The sequence below is a fragment of the Ochlerotatus camptorhynchus genome, unplaced genomic scaffold (assembly GCF_037179485.1).
Source record: "Ochlerotatus camptorhynchus isolate MF236.1 unplaced genomic scaffold, CSIRO-AGI_Acam_v1.1 ptg000055l, whole genome shotgun sequence".
Lineage (NCBI taxonomy): Eukaryota > Metazoa > Arthropoda > Insecta > Diptera > Culicidae > Ochlerotatus > Ochlerotatus camptorhynchus.
The window spans coordinates 3,278,362-3,302,359 of record NW_027040545.1 but is presented as its reverse complement, the minus strand read 5'-3'; the positions used below and the strand labels follow the sequence as shown (position 1 = coordinate 3,302,359).

Genomic DNA, 23,998 nt, shown 5'->3' with positions numbered 1-23,998 from the left:
ACGCGGTTTTTTTTTACGCGGATTTCGGAATTTACGCGGTTTTTTTTACGCGGATTCCGGAATTTAAGCGGTTTTTTTTTTAAGTGGATTTTGGTTTTTTTTTACGCGGATTTCAGAATTTACGCGGTATATCGCTTTTTACGCGGTTTTTTCTTACACGGTCTTTTTTTACTCGGTTTTTTTTTTACGCGGATTTCGGAATTTACGCGGTTTTTTTTTACGCGGATTCCGGAATTTACGCGGTTTTTTTTACGCGGGACGTATCACCCGCGTAAAAAGCGACTCCAGTGTATTTAATTTGGCTCTATAAGGTTAATTAATTGGGTTCTTTAATTTTGAAAAATATATCGGTTACTATACATCATCTGAAAAGGCTTCATTTTCTGAGCACAACGATATTTTTATTCGATCCCATTTACTTCCACCTCGATTTAAATCAAGATTTCAAGCAAAACAACCACGCCACTGTTTGACATAAAACTAACAAATTTACAGCTCGCTTCCATGCAAAGTCCCAACGAGGGGCGCTAAGATGGTGATTTTTACTAATGTAATCGCGCTTATTTAAAATAGTTCCAATGAGCCAAAATTTATAAAATGTTTGATTTCAGTTCCATTTGAACTGCAGATTACTTATATTTATTTACCTCAATACCCCTAAAGAACCCAATTGCATATTCGTTATTTGCATTCAAACATCAATTTTTGTGGACTGAAACTAGTAGGCCTGAAACTAAGCGCCTTTCGGCGGTCTACTAGTATAGGTGAGGACGTGTTGACAAATGGATTCTTTAGGGGTATGGAGGTTATTGCATATTTGTAATCAGCATTAACAGTGGAACCGAAATCCAAAGTTTCATCAATTTAAGTGCACTGGATAATAAGTGCGATTATATGAGCAAACATCACCATCTCAGCGACCCTCGACGGTATTTCTGTCAATTTGTTAGTTTTGTGAAATCAAAGCTCTTTCAAATCAAGAGCAAATTTTCATTACATCGAAAGTAACAAAGGTAAACAAAGTCGAGCTATCAGTGTCAATCGATGCTCCTGCTATTACACTATATACTGTCCGAATATAGGATCACATCCCATTTTTAAATTTATTAACCAGTCAAATTGCTTTTTGACAAAGTGTACGTTCGTCGTTTCGCTTTCTCATTATTAAAGTGAATAAACCGAACTGTTTGTTGCTAGATAATTTCAGTGATCCTAAAATGATGAATGGGCTGCACGTAAGAAGACGTGATTAAAATTCTCCAGAATATCCTGGTAAATACACTTTGACTTAAGCAACATTAGGGGCCACCAAACGACGTATAATAACTTTTGACTAAAAAAACCAGTATTTTTTAGCATGAAAGCTAGCGATCTGCTTTGTATGATTAAAAACCTGCTTAATATGTTGAACATTGCTATCATTATGAGATTATATGTGTTTAATTGAAAATAGGAATAACTTTTTGGTCATCAATACAAAACTTTAATTTTTCTCGCATCGGTTCAAATGTTACTTTCGACATAATGAAAATTTGCTTTTGAAATGATGTACCGTATGCGTGATAATGTTTGCACCATCGTACAAATAAGGTTCCCGTTGCACCTGTGCATACAATGCCTTGGTTTTCTTTGCATGAACGTAACCTATAGCTCATACCGTAGTAGGCTGTGTATAAAAGAAAATGATTTACTTAGTTTGACAGTTGCACCATGACGAAGTGGCAGCGTATTCGTGATTTGTCCCATGCGCCAATGTTGCAAAAAGACATTTCAATCGCCGTGGGAGTGTCCCGGTGGACCGTCAAAAGGGTTTTAGACCGAGAAAAGAAAGGACAACTATCCGCGAAGGTGGCCACAGGTCGTCCGAGGTCAGCTCGGGATTCGAGGGTTATCGCTGCTATCAAAAGGAAGATTCAGGTGAATCCAGTGCGTTCAATAAGGAAAATGGCAAAGGAACACGGGATCAGTGACTTTACCGCACGGAAGATCGTAAAGGAAGATTGCGGGGCGAAGTCGAGGGCACGGAAAAAAAACTCACATGATTACCAACCGCATCCGGGAGCTACGAGTCGAACGATGCAAGAAAATCTTGAACTTCCTTAAGCGAAAAAATCCGGTAATCCTGTTCACCGACGAGAGCATGTTTACCGTCGATCCCGTATCAAATTCCAGAACCGACCGGTATATTAGTTCTCTTCCGGTAAAAGACGTGGCCGACGAGCACAAGAACGTGTATCTGACCAAGCATCCTGCTAGCGTTACGGTGTTTGGATTGGTGGCTTCCGAAGGCAAAAAAATGGATCCGGTGTCCAGAAGGTGACAAGGTCAACACGGAGGTCTACATCGGGATTTTAAGTAAGTATGTTCTTCCGTGGATCAAAGAACAGTACGGTCCGAAGCCAAATGTTGTATTTCAACAAGATGGGGCTCCGTGCCACACCTCGAACCGCACTTGGTTGCAGGAACATCTTCCGTTCTGGGCGAAGGATATGTGGCCGCCATCTAGCCGCTGGATTACTCAATATGGCGCGTCATGAAGGCCAAGGCCTGTTCTAAACGCCACTCGAGTACAGCAAGCCTCAGACAAACATTGACCCATACCTGGAGAGAAATGGATCCAGACTACATTATTAGAAACTGCCGTGCATTCCGGAAGCATGTGGAGGCCGTAATTGCAGCAAGTGGAAGCTCGATCAATGATTAACATAGTTTAAAACTCTGAGAAACATCATCCCTTTGAATTTAAATCTGTAGTCTGAACGTACTATAAGATGATGTATGAGCTTTACTATGTTTTGAAATCAGCTATAACTTTTGTCAATAACTCAAATCTGTATCTCTTATGCAGCTGGCAGAACTAGTTATTGTTTTTGAGTGAATATAATATGTCGACGGTAGTCACAAAACGGCTAAACTAAACTCTACATCATCTAATAAGTCTTGTCCAAGTCAACTACTTTTCCAAAAGCAGCAAGTCGCTTGGTTCACTAGCGCCGCCTGGTGAGGTAATAGCACCGACGAACCAACATGCAACAGGAGTATTTCGTTTGTCCACAATTCGAATTGTCAAACGAGCGATTCGAACTTTCAAACGGGCGATCAGATCTGTCAAACGAGGTGAGACGCAAATCAAGGCAATATAAATTATACGTGGGTTCGTGTCCTTACTCTTGGTTTGACGCGATCGGATGAGTAGATGTCGGTAGTGTTTAACGTATTTTAAATAGGTCGTCTTGGGCACGAATTTGAAAGTAGCTTGTATGAGCTGTCACGTTGGTTCGTCGGTGGTAATAGGTCTGATAAATCTCAATAACTTTGTCAAAAACAGCAACCATCTAGTTGAGTTGTCAAGTCAAAGCAAATAATTGAAAGTCAAATCGTACACTCGTGTCGCCTGGTGTGAGAATTCTGAACTGAGTTGTCGATTATGCAATAGGTCTTGGTCATGTAACCAGTTGTTTACAATCCGTAGAGTTTCGTCTGTATGAGTTGTTGTTGTTTGGAAAATTCACATATTTTAATAACAAAGACAGAAGGCAACACACAACAGCGAGAGGGTTAGTACCGCTGCCAAAATAGTAGACATCCTCTTACTACTTTTTAAATTAAAACGTTTAGGTATGACAAGTACACTTTTATAATGGATTGGATCATAGTTGACAGAAAGAACACAAATGGCCCGCTTTAGAGAACAAATGTTACCTCGGGAGTTCCACAGGGATCTAATTTAGGTCCTTTATTATTTATTTTTTAAAAGGTGTAATTTGAGTTAAAAAACAAAAATTAAATCTGCATTGCAAATAGCAGTCGAAAATAATTCTTATTACTCCTGTTTCATATTACCCCAACTTCTCCGATTCCGAAAAGTTGAGTCGAGTATTAGCACAATACATTGAAGAAGTCTGCACATTGTAGACGAAATATGCGTATTTTCAAGAATAAGCAATTATGGTAGTGGATTTAATGGAAATTACTAATCCTTCTCTCATCCTTTAGACAATATACAGTAATGAAGAATCTCTCTATAAAAACGTTTACGATTAAGTTAGTTACTTTATAGTCTAATTCTTGTAAATTATTCTCAATGAATGTTATTAATTGTAGAATCCCTTGAAAAGGCAGTAGTGGCTGTCGAAATGTCGGGATACTAATTCACGTGAATTTAATTTCAGTGTTTATTTGTAGTTTAGTAATTTAACACCTTTTGATAGCATTTCGTAAGTCGTCTGAAAAAATGATTAAATTTCTAAGCTATTGCAACATTTTCATAGTTTCGTTCGAGGTAACCGAACAAAACAACTCCATTCCAACCGTCCCGAATGCCTTGGGCAGCATAATTGCTCCAGCGACCGCAAAAGTACCAAAGATCAAGCACATACCCCCTTCCTCCACTAATTCAACCACCTCCTCCCACCAAGCCGTGATTTCCTATTATGCTAATAATAGTTTGCCTTTCTTCCTGTCTTTCTTCGGCGGTGCGGTGCAGCAGTGCAGTGCAGCATTATGCACTTCTGGCTAGCGAACATTGAGGTTACACAGCGCGCGACTCCAGCTCACTTGCCTTAGGCGCTCCTAGCAAGCGGTGAGATAAGTTGAAACTTGTATCCATACCCTATAGCTTCCCTCTCCGTATAGTCTGGTCGAACCGTATTCATTCATTTTCATTCATAGAAAGCAAATCTAGCAGACACCGGCGACGCTGACTACGACAAACTCTCAGCCCTCCCTTCGCCACCCTAGAGGATCCGTCGCTATGGTCACAAGAGCGGAAAACTTTCACTTTCTAGCCTACTTGGTGAGGCTGAGCTGGAAAGAACCGGAAAATGGGCCTCTGTGAGACTTGGCTCTTCTAGTCAGCTGGTGGCTGGCATGGCTCTATACGGTGCATGGGTGACTCAATCGGTGTGTCGTGTGAATTGAATATTATGAAAGCGCGTAACTAGCGATGACGACGAACGAGCTCGTGAAGAGAGATGCGAGGAGGAAAATTATTAAATTGTCGTAATCGCGCGTAATATTAGATCATAGCGCTGGCTCTTCTCTTCCTCATCCATGTCACGTCTACTGAGAAAGGGGGTCGCCACCGGGGATTGTTTCGGTGTGTGTCTGCGCGGAAAATTGCAACCCAATGAGAAAGGTGAATGTCGGTTGATTCACTCTCGACGATGCAGCAGCCCCTTTTCAATGTGAACTAATTAGTTGCAGGTTTGAAGAGTTCACACGGAGGCCTTTGAAGGCGGGACGGACTTGTTGAACGGAAACGCCGCGTGCAGAAATCGTTTAAAGGTTTGATTCAAAACGATAGGTGAGAGTGTGTAATGAGAAGGCGAGGATAGTTAAGTACGTACAACAAAAGTCCAAGTGATGTGGCTGCAAATTGATAATTAGCGTAAATTCTCATGAACCTATCATGATGGGTGTGGTGGATGATGTCAGGCGATTCATTCGTTCGTGATGCACATTCGAAAGATCGGTGGAGGGCGGCAATTACTCCCGAGCGGCTCATTAGGAACTGTCTCACGATTCGTGGAGGGCAAGAGCCTTTTACAATGCACCGATTCGTATGTGAAGTAAAAGACATGTGGCGAGTGAGTGAGGAGTATGTAAAGGAAACTGAGTAATGCCGATACTGCTTGCGGAAACGACAGTCGACGCGGCTTTAGCGATGCGATAATTTGAATGTCGAAAGCGATGAAATGATATGTTATTATCGGTACAATTGGATTGAAAGTGTAGGAAAATGTTTTGTTTTGCGAGCTGAGCTACATTGATTGGTTGGTATGCTGAACTTGTGATTTCAATTGAATGGGACAAGGGAATTATGGAAAAGGTAAATGGTTGCATAATGTGAGTTAGGTCATGATTTGGTGCTTTGAAAACGAGCAGCGCTGCTATTGTTTGTGTCTTTCATTTAAGAAGCTTTTGCATGTAACTTAAAAACTAACCATTTTATATGTTCTCACTTATCGTGAACCGATCATGCTTGATAATGGATTAGTGAGGAAATAATCACAATACCCTTTTTTCAATAATTATTAAAAAATATAAATAAAAAATGAATTCTTATGGTTAAATTCTTTATCCTTGAAATTTTTGTTTATGACATCTTCACGAAATATAACAACACATAGGGCAAATGGCTCTTATGTTGGCCTATGGATCTAAGATATTGCCCATCGCTGAAAATCTGCTGTTTATCAATTTTATATAGATGAACGAGTCATTTGGACGGTACTAATGGATATTTTTGGTCGCTATTGTAAATTTAGTCGATTGCTGAATTTATGTATGGGCCCAAATAAGGAGCATTTAGGCCGACATTACATCCATTTCCCCTACTTAGTTTTGTTTTACTTCAAAATGAGCCGAAATTTTGAAGTGTCACTTCTAACTAACAGCACAATATTTAGTAATGTAATTTTTGCCTTACAAAACGGGTGAGTTCCATGAATCAATAACCACAATGTCCAAGATATTTCCTTGTAAAACTGCTGGCTTAAAATTTGAAACTGTACAAATATTTTCAGAGAACAAGTCTTTTCACTCGACTGTAACTTGTGGTGAACCTCTCAATTACAAAAATCACAAGCGTGATAATTTAAAGTTAGGGATAACTTAAAATTACACGAACGTCTTGAGTTGTTCGTTAATGTGAAGTGAGGTAAAACTCGGATGAAAAATGGTGTTAAAGTGTAAGATTTGTGATGTAACTGGTTCAACAGATGAGAATTGACGGTTCCAAATCCGAGGAAATGTAGTTTTACAACATGTTTAATATTTATGACAAAGTGGCATAATTCTGCGCAGCACTTAATTCCGTGCATTTCGCTAAAATTTTGCAGTATTTTACAGTTTTATCTAAATTTATATTTTTACCATGCACAAGTAGTTAATACCTACCATCATCGCCGTAGATGAACCAGTGTCTGGCTGAAAATCTCCTTAATAAAGACAACCAACCAACCTACCATCATGTTTAATTCATTTCAAATTATATGTAATTTCCAATTATTTTAGAAAATTTCAAAACAGCCCGGAATTAGGCCTGCACAGAATTATGGCACTTTACGGCAGAATAAACACGTTCGGTGTAGAATGCGAATGGCGTGGAAAACCTCCTCAACTTCTTGTTCAGATTCGATAGTCCTAAAGGCCCACGCACATTAGATCCGGATCGGACGCGTTGCGGCGTAGTGACAGCTAAATCTATTGTCTAACTGTCAAATTTGCGTTAACGCAACGCAAACGGATCTAATGTGGGTGGCCCTTAAGAGTCTTAAGTTAGTGATACATGGCCGAATCATAACTGTCAAAAAGTACCTAAAACCTGACTTCTGCCTTTAACATGTCGAACGGATCATGCTAAATGCGCATGAAAGTGTGACATATTTAATAGTGAGGTATAATGTGAAAATGATGCAATTCGTTTCTAAATTGAAGAAATAAGCGGCTGTTTTTTCCACCGTTGACGATTCTTCCGCACTTTAATTTATATGTGAATCTTGTTTGTAATGATCTTCTCTTATTCGAAGACTATATTTTGATGCCTACAAAACAAAACGAAACATTTAAAATAGCTTAAAATATTAACACTGCAGTTTTCAAATAGTCACACAAAATCCTTGACGACATCCGATAAATAAACAACTAAAATGTGTTTAGAAACGGTGGTAATAACCTAATGCAAAATATAGGTTAAGCATTTTTAAGTATTTCCAGGTATCTTAGGTATTTGTGAGAACTTTCTAAGTATAACGCTTAGAGTGGGATACCCCTAGCCTTTGCGTCTTACAAGATACAAGATGCACCTCCGTCAGCGCCGATCGATAAAAAGACTTACAAATGGAGTGTCCGGAAATCAACTAATAAAAACTTCAATGTTGTGTGTGTGTGTGTGTGTGTGTGTGTGTGTGTGTGTGTGTGTGTGTGTGTGTGTGTGTGTGTGTGTGTGTGTGTGTGTGTGTGTGTGTGTGTGTGTGTGTGTGTTTTTTTTTTTTTTTTTTTTTTATAGTAAGGTTTAGGAAAGCTTCAAGAAGCCTGGCCTGTAGTGAAGGTGGCACGGTGTGGTATCCACTAGTTGCCTAGTGCAGCTCCACTAAAACCCATTCCTTACTCTCTCCTCTGCCTGGATCCCCCCGGGACCACTGTGAAGCGACTACTTCGGGGGGTGGCTGTGCTCATGCACTTGTCGTACTCTCAGCGCTAGCTGGCGTTGCTAGATCGCTGCTCTTCTCTCCATTTACGCTGCAGCTCTGACATAATCTGTGTGACTGCCCTGCTGACGGCATTCCAAGAGTCCTCCTCTCGACACATTTCATCAACGACATTCTCCACGTTAAGGACGGGCATCTCCGTTCGCACTGCCTCGAACCTTGGACCACATGCTCCGGCGTTTCATCGACGTTGCCACACTCCGGACAGAGGGGTGACGCTGCGTGTCCGAACCGATGCAGGTATTTCCTGAAGCAGCCGTGGCCAGACAGGAACTGCGTTAGGTGGAAATTGACTTCTCCGTGTTTTCTGTTCACCCAGGTCGAAAGAATCGGTATTAGTCTATGTGTCCATCTACCGTTCTCCGTCGTGTTCCACTCCTGTTGCCACTTAGCCAATGACTCCACTCTCACAACTTTCCGTACTCTTCCGGCTTCCCTCTGCCTGTAGCACTCGCTGTCCTCCGCCAGGGTGATGCCGATAGGGATCATACCGGCGATAACGCATACTGCTTCCGACGAGATGGTTCTGTACGCACTCACGACTCGCATGGCCATGAGCCGGAACGTACTGCTCAGTTTCCTTTGGTTCTACTTCGTTTCCAGCGCTGGAACCCAGGCTGGACCTCCATATCTCAGTATCGATGATGACACGCTGGCCAGAAGACGCCTGCATGACGCCTGGCGCTGTTGAACGCATTCTTGACGTCGATCGTTATGACGGCGCAATATCGATCTCCTCTCCGCTTCTGTTTGGACGCCTTTTCAGCTCTCTCGACCACTGTCCGAATTGCATCCACCGTCGATCTCCCTTTCCGGAATCCGAACTGCCTCTCCGACAATCCGTGCTCACTCTCCGTGTATTTCGTCAGCCTGTTTAGGATGATCCTCTCCAAGAGTTTTCCGAGTGTATCCAGCAGGCATATAGGCCTGTATGATGCTGGATCCCCCGGCGGTTTTCCTGGTTTCGGCAGCAACACTAGCTTCTGTATCTTCCACCTGTCAGGGAAGTGACCCTCGTTCAGGCATTTCTGCAGCACCATCCTGAACATGTCCGGGGATGACTGGATCGCCGCTTTCAACGCTACGTTGGGGATTCCATCCGGACCGGGAGCTTTCTTCACCTTCAATCCTTTCGCCACTACTACGAGCTCCTCGTTGGTGATTTCGACGTTATCTACCTCTCTTTCTCCGTACGGTGTAGGTGGCCAGGTTGTTGGGTCGTGCTTCGGGAAAAGTCCTTCCACGATGACTTTCAGCTTCTCTGGGCACATTTCAGCGGGCATCGTTGGACCTCTGATCTTCGCCATCACGACTCGGTATGCGTCGCCCCAGGGGTTGGCATCAGCGTCTTGACACAGCTCCTTAAAACAGTTGGACTTGCTCTGCTTAATCACTCGTTTAAAAGCGGCCCTGGCCGCTCGAAACACTTCTCTTCGTTCCTCTCTGTCTGCTTCCGTTCTTGCTCTCTGAACACGTCTTCTGGCTCTGAGACAACTAGCGCGGAGAGTACTAAGTGCCTCGTTCCACCAGTAGACTGGACGCCGTCTGTTATTTGGCTCCAGTTTCCTCGGCATGGTCGTGTCACATGCTCTCACTAACGTTTCTGTCAGCTCGTCCGCATTTAGATCTACGAGACTCCCGTCCACACGAAGTGCCTCAACGAACAAAGCCTTGTCGAAAGCTTTCGTCTTCCACTTTCGGTCACAAGTTCTCGTCCTCCGTACTGCCACAGTATTCCGTTGACCGATGCCATATCGTATCGCCTGATGGTCGCTATGGGTATATCCTTCGCACACTCTCCAATTCATGTTTGCCATCAGCGACGGACTGCAGAAAGTAACGTCGATAATGGATTCTCGGCCATCTCTGCGAAAAGTGCTGCTGGTGCCTTTATTGGCCAGCATAACTTCCAGTTTTGCCAGAGCTTCCAGCAGACTGTGCCCTCTTGCATTGGAACACCTGCTTCCCCACTCCACTGCCCAAGCATTGAAGTCTCCTCCGATGACTACCGGTCGTCGTCCGACCAGCTCTTCGGTAAGTCCATCAAGCATCTCGTAGAACTTCTCAATCGTCCATCTGGGGGGTGCGTAACAACTACACATGAAGATTCCGTTGATTTTGGCGATGACGAAGCCTTCGTATGAGCTCGCAACCACTTCTTGAATGGGGTATCTGCCCATAACTTGTATAGCTGCCATCCCAGCTCTATCCGCAACCCAGTTACCGTTATCGGGAGGGACTCGATACGGTTCCGCAATGATTGCAACGTCGCACTTTGTTTCTGTTGTCGACTGCCACAACAGTTGCTGAGCAATGTCGCAATGATTGAGGTTTATTTGGGTTACCTCCATTACTGTTGGCTTGCCATCGCCTTTTTGTATGCTAGGCATTTGAAGCCTCCCGTCGTATGATCGTTGCCGTCCTCTTTTTTGCAGAGCATACACCTCGGATGCTTCGTGCAGCCTCTTGCAATATGGCCTTTCTCTCCGCATTTCCTGCACAGATCAGATCTGTCAGGGCCATCGCTCCAATTGCTTGGTAACCCGAGGAGTGGCTTTCAGCGAGCACAATGACCAGCCAACCTTGACCTTGCCCGTCTCCAACAGCTTATTCGCTGCAGCTGTCGAAAGCCGTATAACCGCCGTTTGCATGCCGCCGTACGCCTTCCTCATGCGGATTGACATCGGGACATCTCCCAGATCGCAGTGCACTCTCAACGCACTTCTTAGCTCCTCTTCTGTGGTGATCTCGTCCAGGTCCCTGCACTCGACCACTGTCTCCTGGGATAGAGCTCTTACGCTCGCCCCTTCGCCAAGAGACTTTTCGACGAGCTCCTTGAAGGCTGAGCTCTTGATAGCAGGATCCTTCTTCAGCTCAAAGAGGATCTCGCCTTTCTGGGTTCGCCTGGTTTTCACCACGTTCTCTCCTAGTTGCTTCAACTCCGGATCCTCTCGTACCTTCCGGAGGAGTGCTGCATACGACGTTTTGTCCTTAGCTTCGACGATCAGAGCATCGCCCTTACTTCGCTCCCGACGAGTCCTGGGTATCACCTTCTTCTGTTCAGCTTTCTTCTTCATGTCTTTTTCCTTCCGTTTTTTCCACTTCTCCTTTGGCTTCTCGACGGTACGCCAGCCTTCCTCCTTGTTGTCTTCTTTGTCGTTCTTGACTTTTTTCAACTCCTCTTCCTCTCCTGGAGTTTCCCTTTTCCTCTTCTCCGAGCGTGGATTTCGAGGTCCCTTTGGCGTCTCCTGTATTTCAGCTGCTGCTTTCTCCTTGGCCTCGATCAGTGCCCTTTCGGCAGTTACGGACCTCGTCCTCAGCGCATCCTGTTCACGTTCGGCAGCAATAATGGCGGATTTGATGCCCGTCACCATTTCCTTTATTGCCTTGTGGACGTTGCTCTTATCCTTGATGAAGTCATGGAGTTCATTGATCCTCCTCCTGACCTCCATCAATTTGGTCTTCCCAAGCTGCAATCCTTCTTGGGGTGTGCTACTGCTGGATTTCGGTGTGAACACCTGGCATGCGAAAAAAGTCAATCAGTCATAAATATGTTAACAATGACAATGAACGTTGATTTTTCACGGATTAAAACTCATTCAGGTAAACTGACATCAGCATCTGGTAAACAAAATTTCGAATTGCCTGTTGCGCCAGAGTTCATCTACACCAAATTATGGATTTGGTTAAATCTGTAATGTAAATCCCTTTTCCTATAGCCATTAGACAGAACATCCCGTAGGCAGCTGAAAAATACGTCTCATTACAATCTTACATGTCAATTAAGTTGATCGAGTAAAATAACAGTTTTATTTCATATAATGAGAGAGAGAAGGATTAGTATTTTCCATTTAATTCCACTACTTTATTTGCTTATCCTTGACAGATACGCGTATTTCGTCTGCAATGTGCAGACTTCTTCAGTGTCTTGTACTAATACTCGACTCGAGTATTAGTACAAGACACTGAAGAAGTCTGCACATTGTAGACGAAATACGCGTATCTGTCAAGGATAAGCAAATAAAGTAGTGGAATTAAATGGAAAATACTAATCCTTCTCTCTCTCATTATACAGGTATTCCACTAAGACGCCCACATTCATCAGGAGTTTTATTTCATTTTACCGTCATGTAAAAATACGAACGGTCACATGAATATCATGGAGTGTGTTGACACTCTTTATTGTGTAAGGAATGAAGCAGTGGTTCTCAAATATTTGTGGTTTGTGACCCACACACTTAGAAATAACTAATTTTACACGTGACGGAATCCATCTTAGACATAAAATATTAAATGTAAACAATCATGTCATGTAATATTAAGTGCTCCGAGACTGAAAAGTTTGTTGCTCGGTGTAAAGTACGTTTGATTGAACTATACTTCGCGTCTTTTGTGACTCAAATTTATGTCAAAATTGACGCTCGTATATGTCACTCTCAGAGCATCTAAATTTACATGATTGTTTTCTAAGTGTACACGCTAAGACATCTCAACTAACAGTTTTCACAGTGTAAACGCTTTACTCATTTCATCTATACAATCTCAAGCTGTATTAATTTAATTTAAAATTTAAAATTTCAAATTGAACAAGGACACTAAAACTTTTTTTTGTTTCCCAGAAAAAAAAAAACTTAATTTTGCCTCAGCTGTCATTTTGTTCAGAAGCAGTGCTGTAAATTCTCAAATCAATCGAACATTTGTGATGAAAATGAGAACAGCAGCTATTTGCTATCAAAGGGGGCCTTCTTCGAATGGGTGATATCAGTTGCTTAGTCATTTTACGAAGGCATGGATTATTCTCATTTCAGAAACGCTTGATATCAGTCAATTGAGTGTAACCTACACATAAACGGAGCTCTGGTCGACATTCCAGCGAAAAACTAGCGACTTCTAGCAATCCCCAACCGGATGTTGACCCGACATTGACTCGACATTGACCCGACATTGACCAGACATTGACCCGACATAAACTCAAAATTGCCCCGACAACAACACGACATTGGGTCGACATCGACCTTAAATTTGCCTTACATTGATCCAACATTGAGTCGACTTGTCTGTTCGGGACCATTTTGCTGGGTTTCTTCCATACTCCACTGTCGTATATCAAATGATGATGATGGGGGATGATGGGGGATGAATGACCGGTTCTACGGTTAAAATCCTCACAACAACAAAAAAAAGTTACTGACTCAATTGACAGTGACGATGAGCTTCGAATGAGAAAGGGGCTCTTCAAAAGATGGTCATGTGAGAATTCGTTTTAACAGAATTGATTGAATGGTTGTATTGGTTCATCTTCAATCGAATGATATGAAAATAAACAGCACTGTTCAGAAGTGCCGTTTCCACGCTACATTTTTTTTTTTGAAAAATGTCAAGGTCACCATATTGAAAATTTTAACATGATCTAAAATGAACGAATTGTGGCAAAAATGTGAATCTTTGCCCATAACACTCAAAAATGCAAAGTTTCATGCAAACGGAGGAGGTCAAATTTGTGAAATTTGTCATTTGGCGTGGAACTGCTCAAATGTTCTTTTTCTAAGGCCAATAACTCAAAGTCGGGTCAAATAGGGCAAACCAATCTAATTACGTGGATTTGAAAGAAGCTATGCTTTTCTGTGTGGCAAGCTCAATGATATTCTATGCCCAAGAAAGTCGAGAATATTTCCAACCCGAAATGTTATCTCGACCAGTCCAGGAATTTTATCCGTCACCTCCGGCTTGGTAACACCAACCGATGGAAACTAACGATTTAAAATTGACTCACTACTTGACTAGCCTATTGATCCCAAGCAAATCGATTAATGTACCCCATTCTAGTCGAAATTCTAGTACTACACTATGTTTGTTTTGATTCGCAATGAAAGTTTGACAGATAAAATGAGGGGTTCGTGGATTGATCCTATGTTTTAAAGGGTGCATCGATTAGCTTGGGATCGAAGAGAACTTCAATGTAGTGTTTCTGAAAATTGATCGTACAGCTGTACTTAAATTCACTGCCAAAACGTTACATATTTCAACAACCTTCAGTAACTAAAAAAAAAAGGTGTAAAAAACAATACTTTTTTAAGGCTGTTTTTTTTTGTTGCGTTTGTCACTAAAACTAAATATTAATCAAGCAAACCGTAATTTTTCCACTGCCGCCTTAGCATGCATCAAGAAGCAAAGCAGTTAATGCGAGCGCTTCTGCACTCCAAATGCTGCGCTTGGCCTACTATTGTTCTTGTTCAACGACGAAACGGACTGTGCAACGGCAGTGACATAAAACAATTGTGTCTGTAAGTGATATAAAACCCTGGAATGCAATGCAAACATCCCTTAAACGTATGGTGACAGTTGAAGCCGAAGGATCGTGAAGAGTTTTGAATAAGGTTTTTTTTTCAGTATAAAATGTATTGAGTTCTTCTCGGCATTTAAAATGCAGTCTATAGTGATCGCAATAGCGTTCGTGTTGGGTTTGAGTGTAAAATTTGTAGTGACGATTGAAGTGTACGAAAGTCCTAGCGAGAATGTGACAGATTCTGAGCCTACGTTGAAAAGCACGCTTCCCAATAGCACGGTTCTGAATGGAAGTGCCGTCGATTCGCAATCGGGGATCAGTGAACCCGGTAAAAGTGCTGCACCAGTGACAATAGGTTCCGTGAATTACAACAGCATCAGCAACGATCAACAGCAACCAGTAAACAATCATCATCACCAGCATAAGCACAGTTCGAGTTATCGCGATACGCCATTATCGATTACGCCAACAACGGTTTCGTCTTCTCCATCTGTTGCAACCGTCGTCACGGCGAGCACAGTGTCTTCGCTATCGTCATCTTTGGCCTCCTCTTCCGGATCATCTTTTAAAGAGTATGTAACAAGATGCGCACGGCAAGTGCTTACGTTATTCGGTTTCTGGGTTGGCGGTGGTTGTTTGGAAAATGCACCGGGAAAGTTCCAGCAAAACAACATCGCGATATTTTACTCGAGTTTAAAGAATGCTAAGTTTTTTTTTCGTAACATGCCATCAAACGTTCAAATGATCAGAAATTTATAGATGTGACAGTTTTTTTTAATTGATCCGTTTTCAAGTTAAGTAATGCTTTTAAGACATTAACCTGTAATGAGCCCCGTTTTCCACGCCGTAACCAACAGCAACCATTCATAGCCTGCTGCCTACTGTGTGTCTGTGTGCGCGCGCACTGACTGACATACCGGAACAAGATTTGGAACTCGAAAACCCCAGTCGTAATCTGTTGTTTACTCATGTTAAATTAATTATTGTGGTAAATTACATGCACCTGCTGTTGAAAGCACCCCGCTTTTTGTGGATGGTTTCCCTCCCCATTTTCTCTCTCTCTCTGCACAACCCATCGAGGAAGACGGTTTGCCAGTGCAGATAATGCGGAAGAGACCGTTTGCTTGCGCGGGATACTTGAAATCACGACGCGGCGTACGCGTCAAATGCGAGTTCAATCCGTATGTATCGGAACTGCCCGCCGCGTGCGCGGTGCATCGTCTAAGGTGCAGCAGTTCACCACCACGGCCGGCAGACGGAACATTCCATAGTTACTTGCCGCCACCCGCCATCGTTGTCGTTTGCTGGCAGTTGCCATCACTACCATCAAGTCATGGCTTGCTAGAGTGCGCACTGACTGCCTCCACAGCAATGCACACGGTGCAGTGGGGTAAAACGTGTTACGATACACTTTCACTCGTTCGCTCTTATCTCAGATGGCAATTAAAACTCAAATTGAATTACATGACGATGATGATGATCGGTTTGATAAAGGACGGATATATTTATAGAGTCTGGGGGTGGTGCGGGATTGCATGATTTATGTGTTTCTATTTTTAAACTTATTGTTTTCGGTTGCCTTTGTTTGGTTTCGATTTTACAGAGATAGCGTGCTGAAGGACATCGTGGGTGCCAATCTAGTACAGCATCAAATTTCCGGATACAAGAAACGTCAACTGTACACCAATGCGTTTCGGCTGTCGAAAAATGGAACGAACGACAGAAGGTTAGTATCACGCAGCATTCATCGAGCTGCCATTACATAATCGTATTTGTATATTTTTAACACTGTGGTCTGGACTTCGGGTTTGTGAAAAGTCTAAGGAGCATTTTTAGTCCACAACGATAAAATAATGCAATTAGTGCTGTCATGGTAAATTTAAAGCTGGTTACTTACTATTTTTTATTAAGTGCGCCCCCCGTTTACCTCAAATTCCTATGAAGAGAACCCATAATTTTCAGTAAAATAATGTATAATTGCATGTACACATAATTTAGATCACACTTATTGACACTGGGGATGGGTAAAACTTATCTGCAATAAGCTCGCCATAAAAATAAAAAATACTAATCATGTCATGCTCGTTTCATCGTCCTAGTACATAACTAACAAATGGCAACGGAAGGGGGATCCTGGGGAAATCACACGAGAATTCAAAAATAAGACAATTGGCGGGCGAGTACAAAGGGCTTAAGAGAGATTCTGGAAAATATTAAGATGGATTCCTAAAGCTATCAGAACTAATCTACAGTTTCCGCAAGTATCCAAATGTTCATAAGGCAGCCCTTAAGATCCTTTAATTTTCCTGAAGTTCACTTAACGATAGAAAAATCTCTACACTTTCTTAAAATTGTTTAAACTTTGCAAGTTTTTGAATTTTGTTGGACTTTTGTGAAATCATCTAGACTTCCCTGAAGTCTTCAGATCCGAAAAGAAAAAGAATATTTAAACTTGCCGAAACATCTCTGAACCTCCGTGAAGACTCTTAAATTTTCCAAATTGTCCATTCCTGAAGCTCTCTGACTTGGCCATTTTGGATCAAGTAATGTTTTTCAAAACAGCATCTTTGAAATTTTTCAAAATATTGTACCACAAAACGTCACTTCTGATCGAAATGACGTCTAGGACAAAGTTGTTTAGAAAAGTAAAGTCTTTCTGGGAAAAATATACACTTTATAGTAATTTCCAAAAAGTGCTAAAAAGGAAAAATCTCATTACGTATATCTTCAATTTTTATAATTTATTTATAAAATACTGCTCATAACAATTTAAAACTTTTGGAGTATTTTAAACTATGGACACTTAAAAATTGATAAAAATCGTAAAACATCCACTTTTAGAGTTGGTTGGAAATGCTAACATGAAGCTTTAGTGTGATGATTTATTATCTAGAGAATGATCTTTAGAAGAGGGTAGGTGGATAGTTCCGTTAGAGTACGGCAGTATGAAAATTGAATAGAAGTTGAAAATGAGCGAAGGGCCATTAAAGCGACAGTTTACAAGATAGACGCACATTTTTGCCTAGCCCGTACGATGTACGCGGGGACTTGAAGTATGTCTCCAAGTCCACAGGCAAAAATGTGCGTCCCTCTTGTTGCTCATAAACTGACTGCGGCTGTGGAATAGTTCTAGCGACGTTTTCATCACTACCTAAAGCCCCACATTTTTGCCTGTGGACTTGGAGACATACTTCAAGTCCCCGCGTACATCGTACGGGCTAGGCAAAAATGTGCGTCTATCTTGTAAACTGTCGCTTTAATGGCCCTTCGCTCATTTTCAACTTCTATTCAATTTTCATACTGCCGTACTCTAACGGAACTATCCACCTACCCTCTTCTAAAGATCATTCTCTAGCTAATAAATCATCACACTAAAGCTTCATGTTAGCATTTCCAACCAACTCTGAAAATCGTTAACTTCGCGTATGAAGTAACATAAAAAACACTTTGAATCCACTTTTAGTCATATCTTTAAACTTCTTGTTAACAAGCTCTTTTATGTAATTTTTGCACAGATAACAATTGAGAATTTGTCAAGTATTGTTTCTTGTGCAGAATTTGTTCAAAACGTTCTTGTTCAACGATTTTTGTGAATTTTCAAGTGACCATGGTTTTAAATGTTCCAAAAATTTGTTTTTTTTTATGAGATTTAAAAAATAAATCAAAATTGAAAATATACTTTTTAAGATATTTGAATTTATAACTTTTAAAAAAAATTTACTCAAAATTATTAAATAAAAAATAACACGTTTATTTTTCTCAGAACGACTTTACGTTTCTCTACATCTTTGTCTCAGACGCCATTTCGATAAGAATTGACTTCTTTGTACTACAATTTATTGAAAAATTACAAAGACGAATTTGACCGATTTTTTTTAAACAATGTCATTGATTCACAAATCGGAGTAGGTCGAGTTTTTCCGATTCCTCATTTGCCGTGGATCTGCTCTTATGTAAAATATCTGCAATGTCACTTTAGTCAATAGCATTGCTCAGAGATTCTTTGATCTTCTTTGATCGCGAACATCGGGATTTTCTCTGTAGTTCTTGCGATTCTCCTGATGATGTTGTTACTGTACTTTCTTATAGATCTGATTTGAACTTGCGGATTTGAACTTTTATGAAATTCCTGAAGATTTTCTGAAGTCTTACAAACTTCTCTGAAGATTCTCTTTAAAACTAAAAAAGAATTCTAATTAGAACTCTTTTAGATTTACCCTTAGAATTCATTTCGAAATACCCCTGGAATTTTCACCTCAAAATTCGTTAGGAGATTTCAGCGCAGTCCAAACCAAATAACGACAAAAATAAACACATTTTAGATTTTACCTCTCACAATTCCATGAAACTTCGCACAATTGTTCGTTAATGGCAATAAACTATGTTTGTATTGGAATTCGGCCATTTTGACTCATGACTAATTTTTCAAAATGGCGTACTCGATATTTTTTAAATCTATCATAGCCCAAAAACGGCTCATATAATCGAAATGACGCCTGAGACAAAGTTGTAGAAAACTAGATTGCTTTTATATAAAAAAAAATATCACGAATTTTTTATGAAAATTTATAAAAAATACTGTTAAAACTTCAAAAACATTAAAGTGCAATTTTAAGATTTATAAGCTTATGTTTATTTGAAAGCTAATCAAAAATGCTTGCTTTTCTGAAAATGACAAATAAAAAAATTCAATTTCCGGTCTGTTCCCAACGTATTTTCTCGGTTTAATATAAATAGCTAAATATGATTAAGCCCTTGCCGTTATGGTTGATTTCAGCAATTGAGCAACACTATGAGTTTTCATTAAATGTAAAATTCTTAAAGCTTAAAGATCGCAACTAATTGCCAAATTTTAATTTTAGATAATTTTGTGCAGTTCGAAATTTTAAAATCACATAATTATGACCAGGGCGTCACAATATCAGCTTCAATCGACCAAATCGATGCGACGAAGAGACTGCTGGCTTTCTTTTTCTGTTAAGGTAGAACAGCTTCGCAGCATTCTAGAACCTCAGTCGGCGTGCACAAACAAATGTTCAATCGCTTGTCTCTCTTCCTTCCGTCGTTCCATTGGTCTTCCTTTCAAGCTTCGGTGAAACGGATGAGCGAAAGAGCGCTCGACTCGTTTTCTCTTTCATGAAACACATCAACAGAGGTTTCATGACGTATATGACGGAAAATGAAATTACGTATTTAAAGCATTTCTCACGTGAAAACACTTGAAGATTACACGTAATATGTTTAATTTATCTTCCATCCACATATTTATCTAAAAAAAATTAACGAAAACGGGACATAACGCATTTTAAACAAATTGAAAGAGCGGTGATAGAGTGTTCGTGAAAGGGGATTGAAAGCCATAATGAGGTTTCGTTTAACTAGAAAATCGACGTTACTTACATTGCAAGCGATGAGCAAAGCAACGACGAGAAGATCCACAGCCAGCGTTTCCTTCTAAGCGAGCTTCTTTTTCATTATCATTTCTTGCTGATAGTCTAGTTAGGTGTTATAGAAATGAAGCGTTGAACACGTTTGTATGAGAGAAACAAAACTCGAGTTCATTTTAGAGCTTCGAAAATGTAGAGCCCTGATTATGACATTTTTCTAAGTTTCTTGTAAATGTTTCGAAGAGCACTAGGCCGAACATTGCTGATAGATTGAACATAGAAATTGTTATATAAAATAATGAGGATTAACATTTGAGATTTCGGACTAAGAAATTATTTGATGTTTTCAAGAACCAATTGTTCAATTTCTTGAACTTACAAAAATTTCAAACATGGCGTTATTTTCAACATCTCAGAATAAAAAATAATCATGACTCTTGGACTTGGACTAAATTTGAGAACTCTGACACTGTGAAGAATTATTTAGAAAATGAGTTTGAAATTCCAAAGAAATTTTACTAAAATATATAAATTCCCGGTTTTTATGCGAAGTATTTCAAACAAATTGTAAGGAGAGCTAAAAATTAACTCAAAGTAGTTTTCTATAAGGATGATAATTAGAAGTCCAGGGAATTCTAAAGTAAAGCATATTTTCATGTTCTAATCAAATTCCCGGTTGCTTCTCGGTTGTTTTAGATGCCCGGCTAGTTCTTGGTTCTTCCGCTTTTCTCAGTTCAATGGCCACTAGACTGATGCAAAATTTGAAATTTTCGCTCCACAGTGCTCAAACAGTTTCAAATCAGGTCCTGATTAGCCTCCCAAAATTTAAACTTATTGGGTAAGACACTGACTTGGCACAAACTATTCGAAGTTTATATGGAAATTACTATGACTTTTTGTTCATTGTCTTCTGCTCATTTTCCATACAACTTTGCCCAACAGCGTTTTTCAACCAAATGTCAAATTAAATTGTTATTAATTGTTTAAGAGATTGATAATCTTATCACATGATCAAGAAGCTGTTTTGTAGGCAACACTGTATTCCGCAGTGTGACATAGTAGCCATGATATTTGTGCTCTATTCTTCGCACCAGAAACACCAATGTTACCTGCTGAACAGTTGATTGCAAAGTAGTTTTCAACAAAGTTGTAGTTGAGAAAATTTGCTACAATCACTGCTATCATTTTAAAAGCATAGTGATGTGATAAATTGTAAGATAGATATGAACAAAAACATAAGTTTTCCCATAGTAATTCCCATATAAACTTTAAACAGTTTGTGCCAAGTCAGTTTCTTACTAAAGTAGTTTAAATTTTGGGAGGCTAAGCAGGACCTAATTTGGTACCTTTTAAGCACTGTGGAGCGAACATTTAAAATTTTGCATCAGTCTAATGGCCACCCTGCACAACGTACCCTTCAAAATTGATCAAATACGATTTTCAACTTTCATTCAAATTAATGAACTATTTTTTCAAGCAATATTTATGTGATTTGTGCATAGGAGACAATTTTCTGGACTCCAACTGCCTCTCTTCCCATCTCAAATGCTACGTCATTTAAGCATGTTATCTTAAAATAAACCGCAAATTTTATTAAATTGAGTGGGAAATCTATCCGTGGGAAAAATATAAATACAAATAGGGTTACGAGATGCTTGTCCTCCTCCTTGAGACAAGGATTTTTTTCAAGAAAATTAATCGAAAATCTATTCAAAAGTTGCTTTACTGTATCTATTTAAAGCAAATTTTGAGCAGATTTTCGATTATTTTTCTTCACAAAATACCTAAAGGTCTGATCCCGTTCCTTTTTCGCTTTTGCTGTAAGTAGCTGCAACTTTCTGTAAGTTGCTGTAAGAAAACATATGCTGCAGAAAGTACGGGAATATTATTTGCTTTTTGCTGTACATAATCTTACAGAAAAGCAAGTATGGAAACAGACCTTATGTAATTTATCATGCTGCAGAGAATGAGCGTTGCAAGTTGCTTGTAATAGGGTTTCCGGGGGGCTAAAGCCATTCGACACCCTACGTCAAATCCGACCAAAGCACACTTCGATCTCTTTCCACAGTGTGGAGCGAATTTCAAATTAAATGGCACCGCTTGCTTTGTCATCAATGCAAAATTCATCAAAATGTCTTAACCGTTCCAGCTACGACAGGCATCCGAACCGGCAGGCACCAGCGCCCAAAGAATTCATCCCATCACCAGAGGTAACTCACATGTACAGTACCGCAGTCCATCGTCCCTTCCGTCAAAGCTCTCCAGTGGATGCAACCTACCCTTCCACCGTAGTTGACAACGATTCCAAATGGTTCGGTGCAAACCACATCCATTTTCCGGAATCGGTCCATGGCGACGAGATCAAGTCCAATTGGCCGCCAAAATTCGATCATCACAAGAGTGGTAAATTTCTCTGGTTACCGAATGGACAGTCCAGTCACGGCGGCGAAGGCTCCGATAGTCCCTTCAGTAGGACGAAACCACGCTTGACTCCTCCAAAGGGTAAATGGAAATGGGTTCCCGAAGAGGAAGACAGCGATCATCAGCAGGGTGAAAAACCCACTGAAAACAACAAAAACCCTGACCTTGAGAGTAAGATCATCAGTGGTCACCATTATTTCAAGTTCCCACCGCGTGACCATCCGTACTCTTTCGAGGCTGGTCAAACGCCGTTTAGCAGCGACGAGACAGGAAGTAGTGGCGGCAGCAGCACCACCAGCAGCAACGATGGTACTAAGATCGATCCGCTAGAGTACTTCTTCGGGCCCTCGACGGCGGCAGTCGATGCTGGTTCGCCCTCCAAGTTGAAAACCACAGGCAAAGAGTAAGTAATTGGCATTAATTACACGCACTGGTCAGTCGTTTATTAAACTTAATGAGCATTTTATCTATTTATCTGTCTGTTTCTTCGAGTACAGTGTTTCTCCGTGGAAAAAGATTATCCACGTACTGACGGCGGCCATCCCGATCGGGTTCATTATCTCCGCGCTAACCCCGCAGGTTGTCTACATCAATCCGAACATGACACAGTAAGTAGTCCTACATAATTTTGCTGTCGACTGAAAGTGGTCTCAGAGCTATCAGTTGACAACAAGGGGATCAATTGATAAAGGAGCGAGTCATTTGATACTGTTGCCGCCGCGAATTTATGTGAAAGTCAAGTTCACGGAGGTGTGTACTGGGGGTTTCGTTTTCATGGAGTAATTATCTAAGTGGTTGGGAGTTATGCCTCAAGAAGCTCACAACCACAAATGATTGGACTACAGCAACGCCCTATCGCGCGGCACACTGAACGCACAGTGGATTGTTCCTAACAAATTTTGGACAACATATTGAATCAAAGCTCTTTGAATTGTTTTTTTTTTGCATCTATAGTCGATATTTGGAGAAGTTGCCGTTGTACAGAATCCTCTCGATAATCTGAAATTCTTTCAGTCAGCATATTTTTCATCCAACTCTCGATAATCCGATGCTACCTATTTCTCGATCTTCCGCGCTTCCTTTTATTTGTTAGTCATTTTCAAAGGTCATTTCACAAGGGGGACGGAGTCCAACGTTGGTGCTTCATCAAACGGAACGTATGTCTTTCAAGAGAAGCAAATCAATAAATGATATTGTGCTTACAAGATGTTTAAATATTTGAATCGCTTTTGTTATCGAAACTAAAAAAATGCAAATTTACTAGTAGTGATATTTACTAGTGATCAGTACATTATTTTTCGTCAAAAATTGACAACTGTGTACTTTAGGATTGCCAAGTTCTCCGGCAAATTTAGCTTACCCTAGTGTGTACGATTTCCATCTCGGTCGCAAACTAGCGTTTGGTTAAGTGCATTGTCCCGAAGAATTTTCTTGTGGAGCAGGGTCTCGACATGTGTTCAAGAAATATATTTTATAACGGGATTAAAGACAACTGTTTCAAAAATAAAATGGGGTAGGAACCAGATGAATTTCTGCCTGTAGCATAAAGTCAACAGTCAAAACATTAACTTTTAAGGGGGAGAGGAATCGTCAAGGCCCTCTCCTCGTAACATGGAGTATATCGAGGTAAGAAACGGATCGTGAACTTGATGAAAACATTACGGTGATTAAGCAAGTCGTTTTAGCTGATT

The 23,998-nt window shown here is 40.6% G+C and overlaps 1 protein-coding gene across 1 annotated transcript in view; it reads left to right on the top strand.

Annotated features, from left to right (window-relative positions):
* The window catches only part of LOC135717434 (uncharacterized), a 38,363-nt gene that overhangs the window by 1,416 nt on the left and 12,949 nt on the right, over positions 1–23,998 (top strand). Inside the window, exons 2-5 of the mRNA XM_065239524.1 lie at positions 14,644–15,071; positions 16,103–16,225; positions 22,036–22,710; positions 22,805–22,915. Of these exons, the coding sequence (XP_065095596.1) occupies positions 14,644–15,071; positions 16,103–16,225; positions 22,036–22,710; positions 22,805–22,915 (1,337 nt within the window). The remainder of the gene's footprint in view (positions 1–14,643; positions 15,072–16,102; positions 16,226–22,035; positions 22,711–22,804; positions 22,916–23,998) is intronic.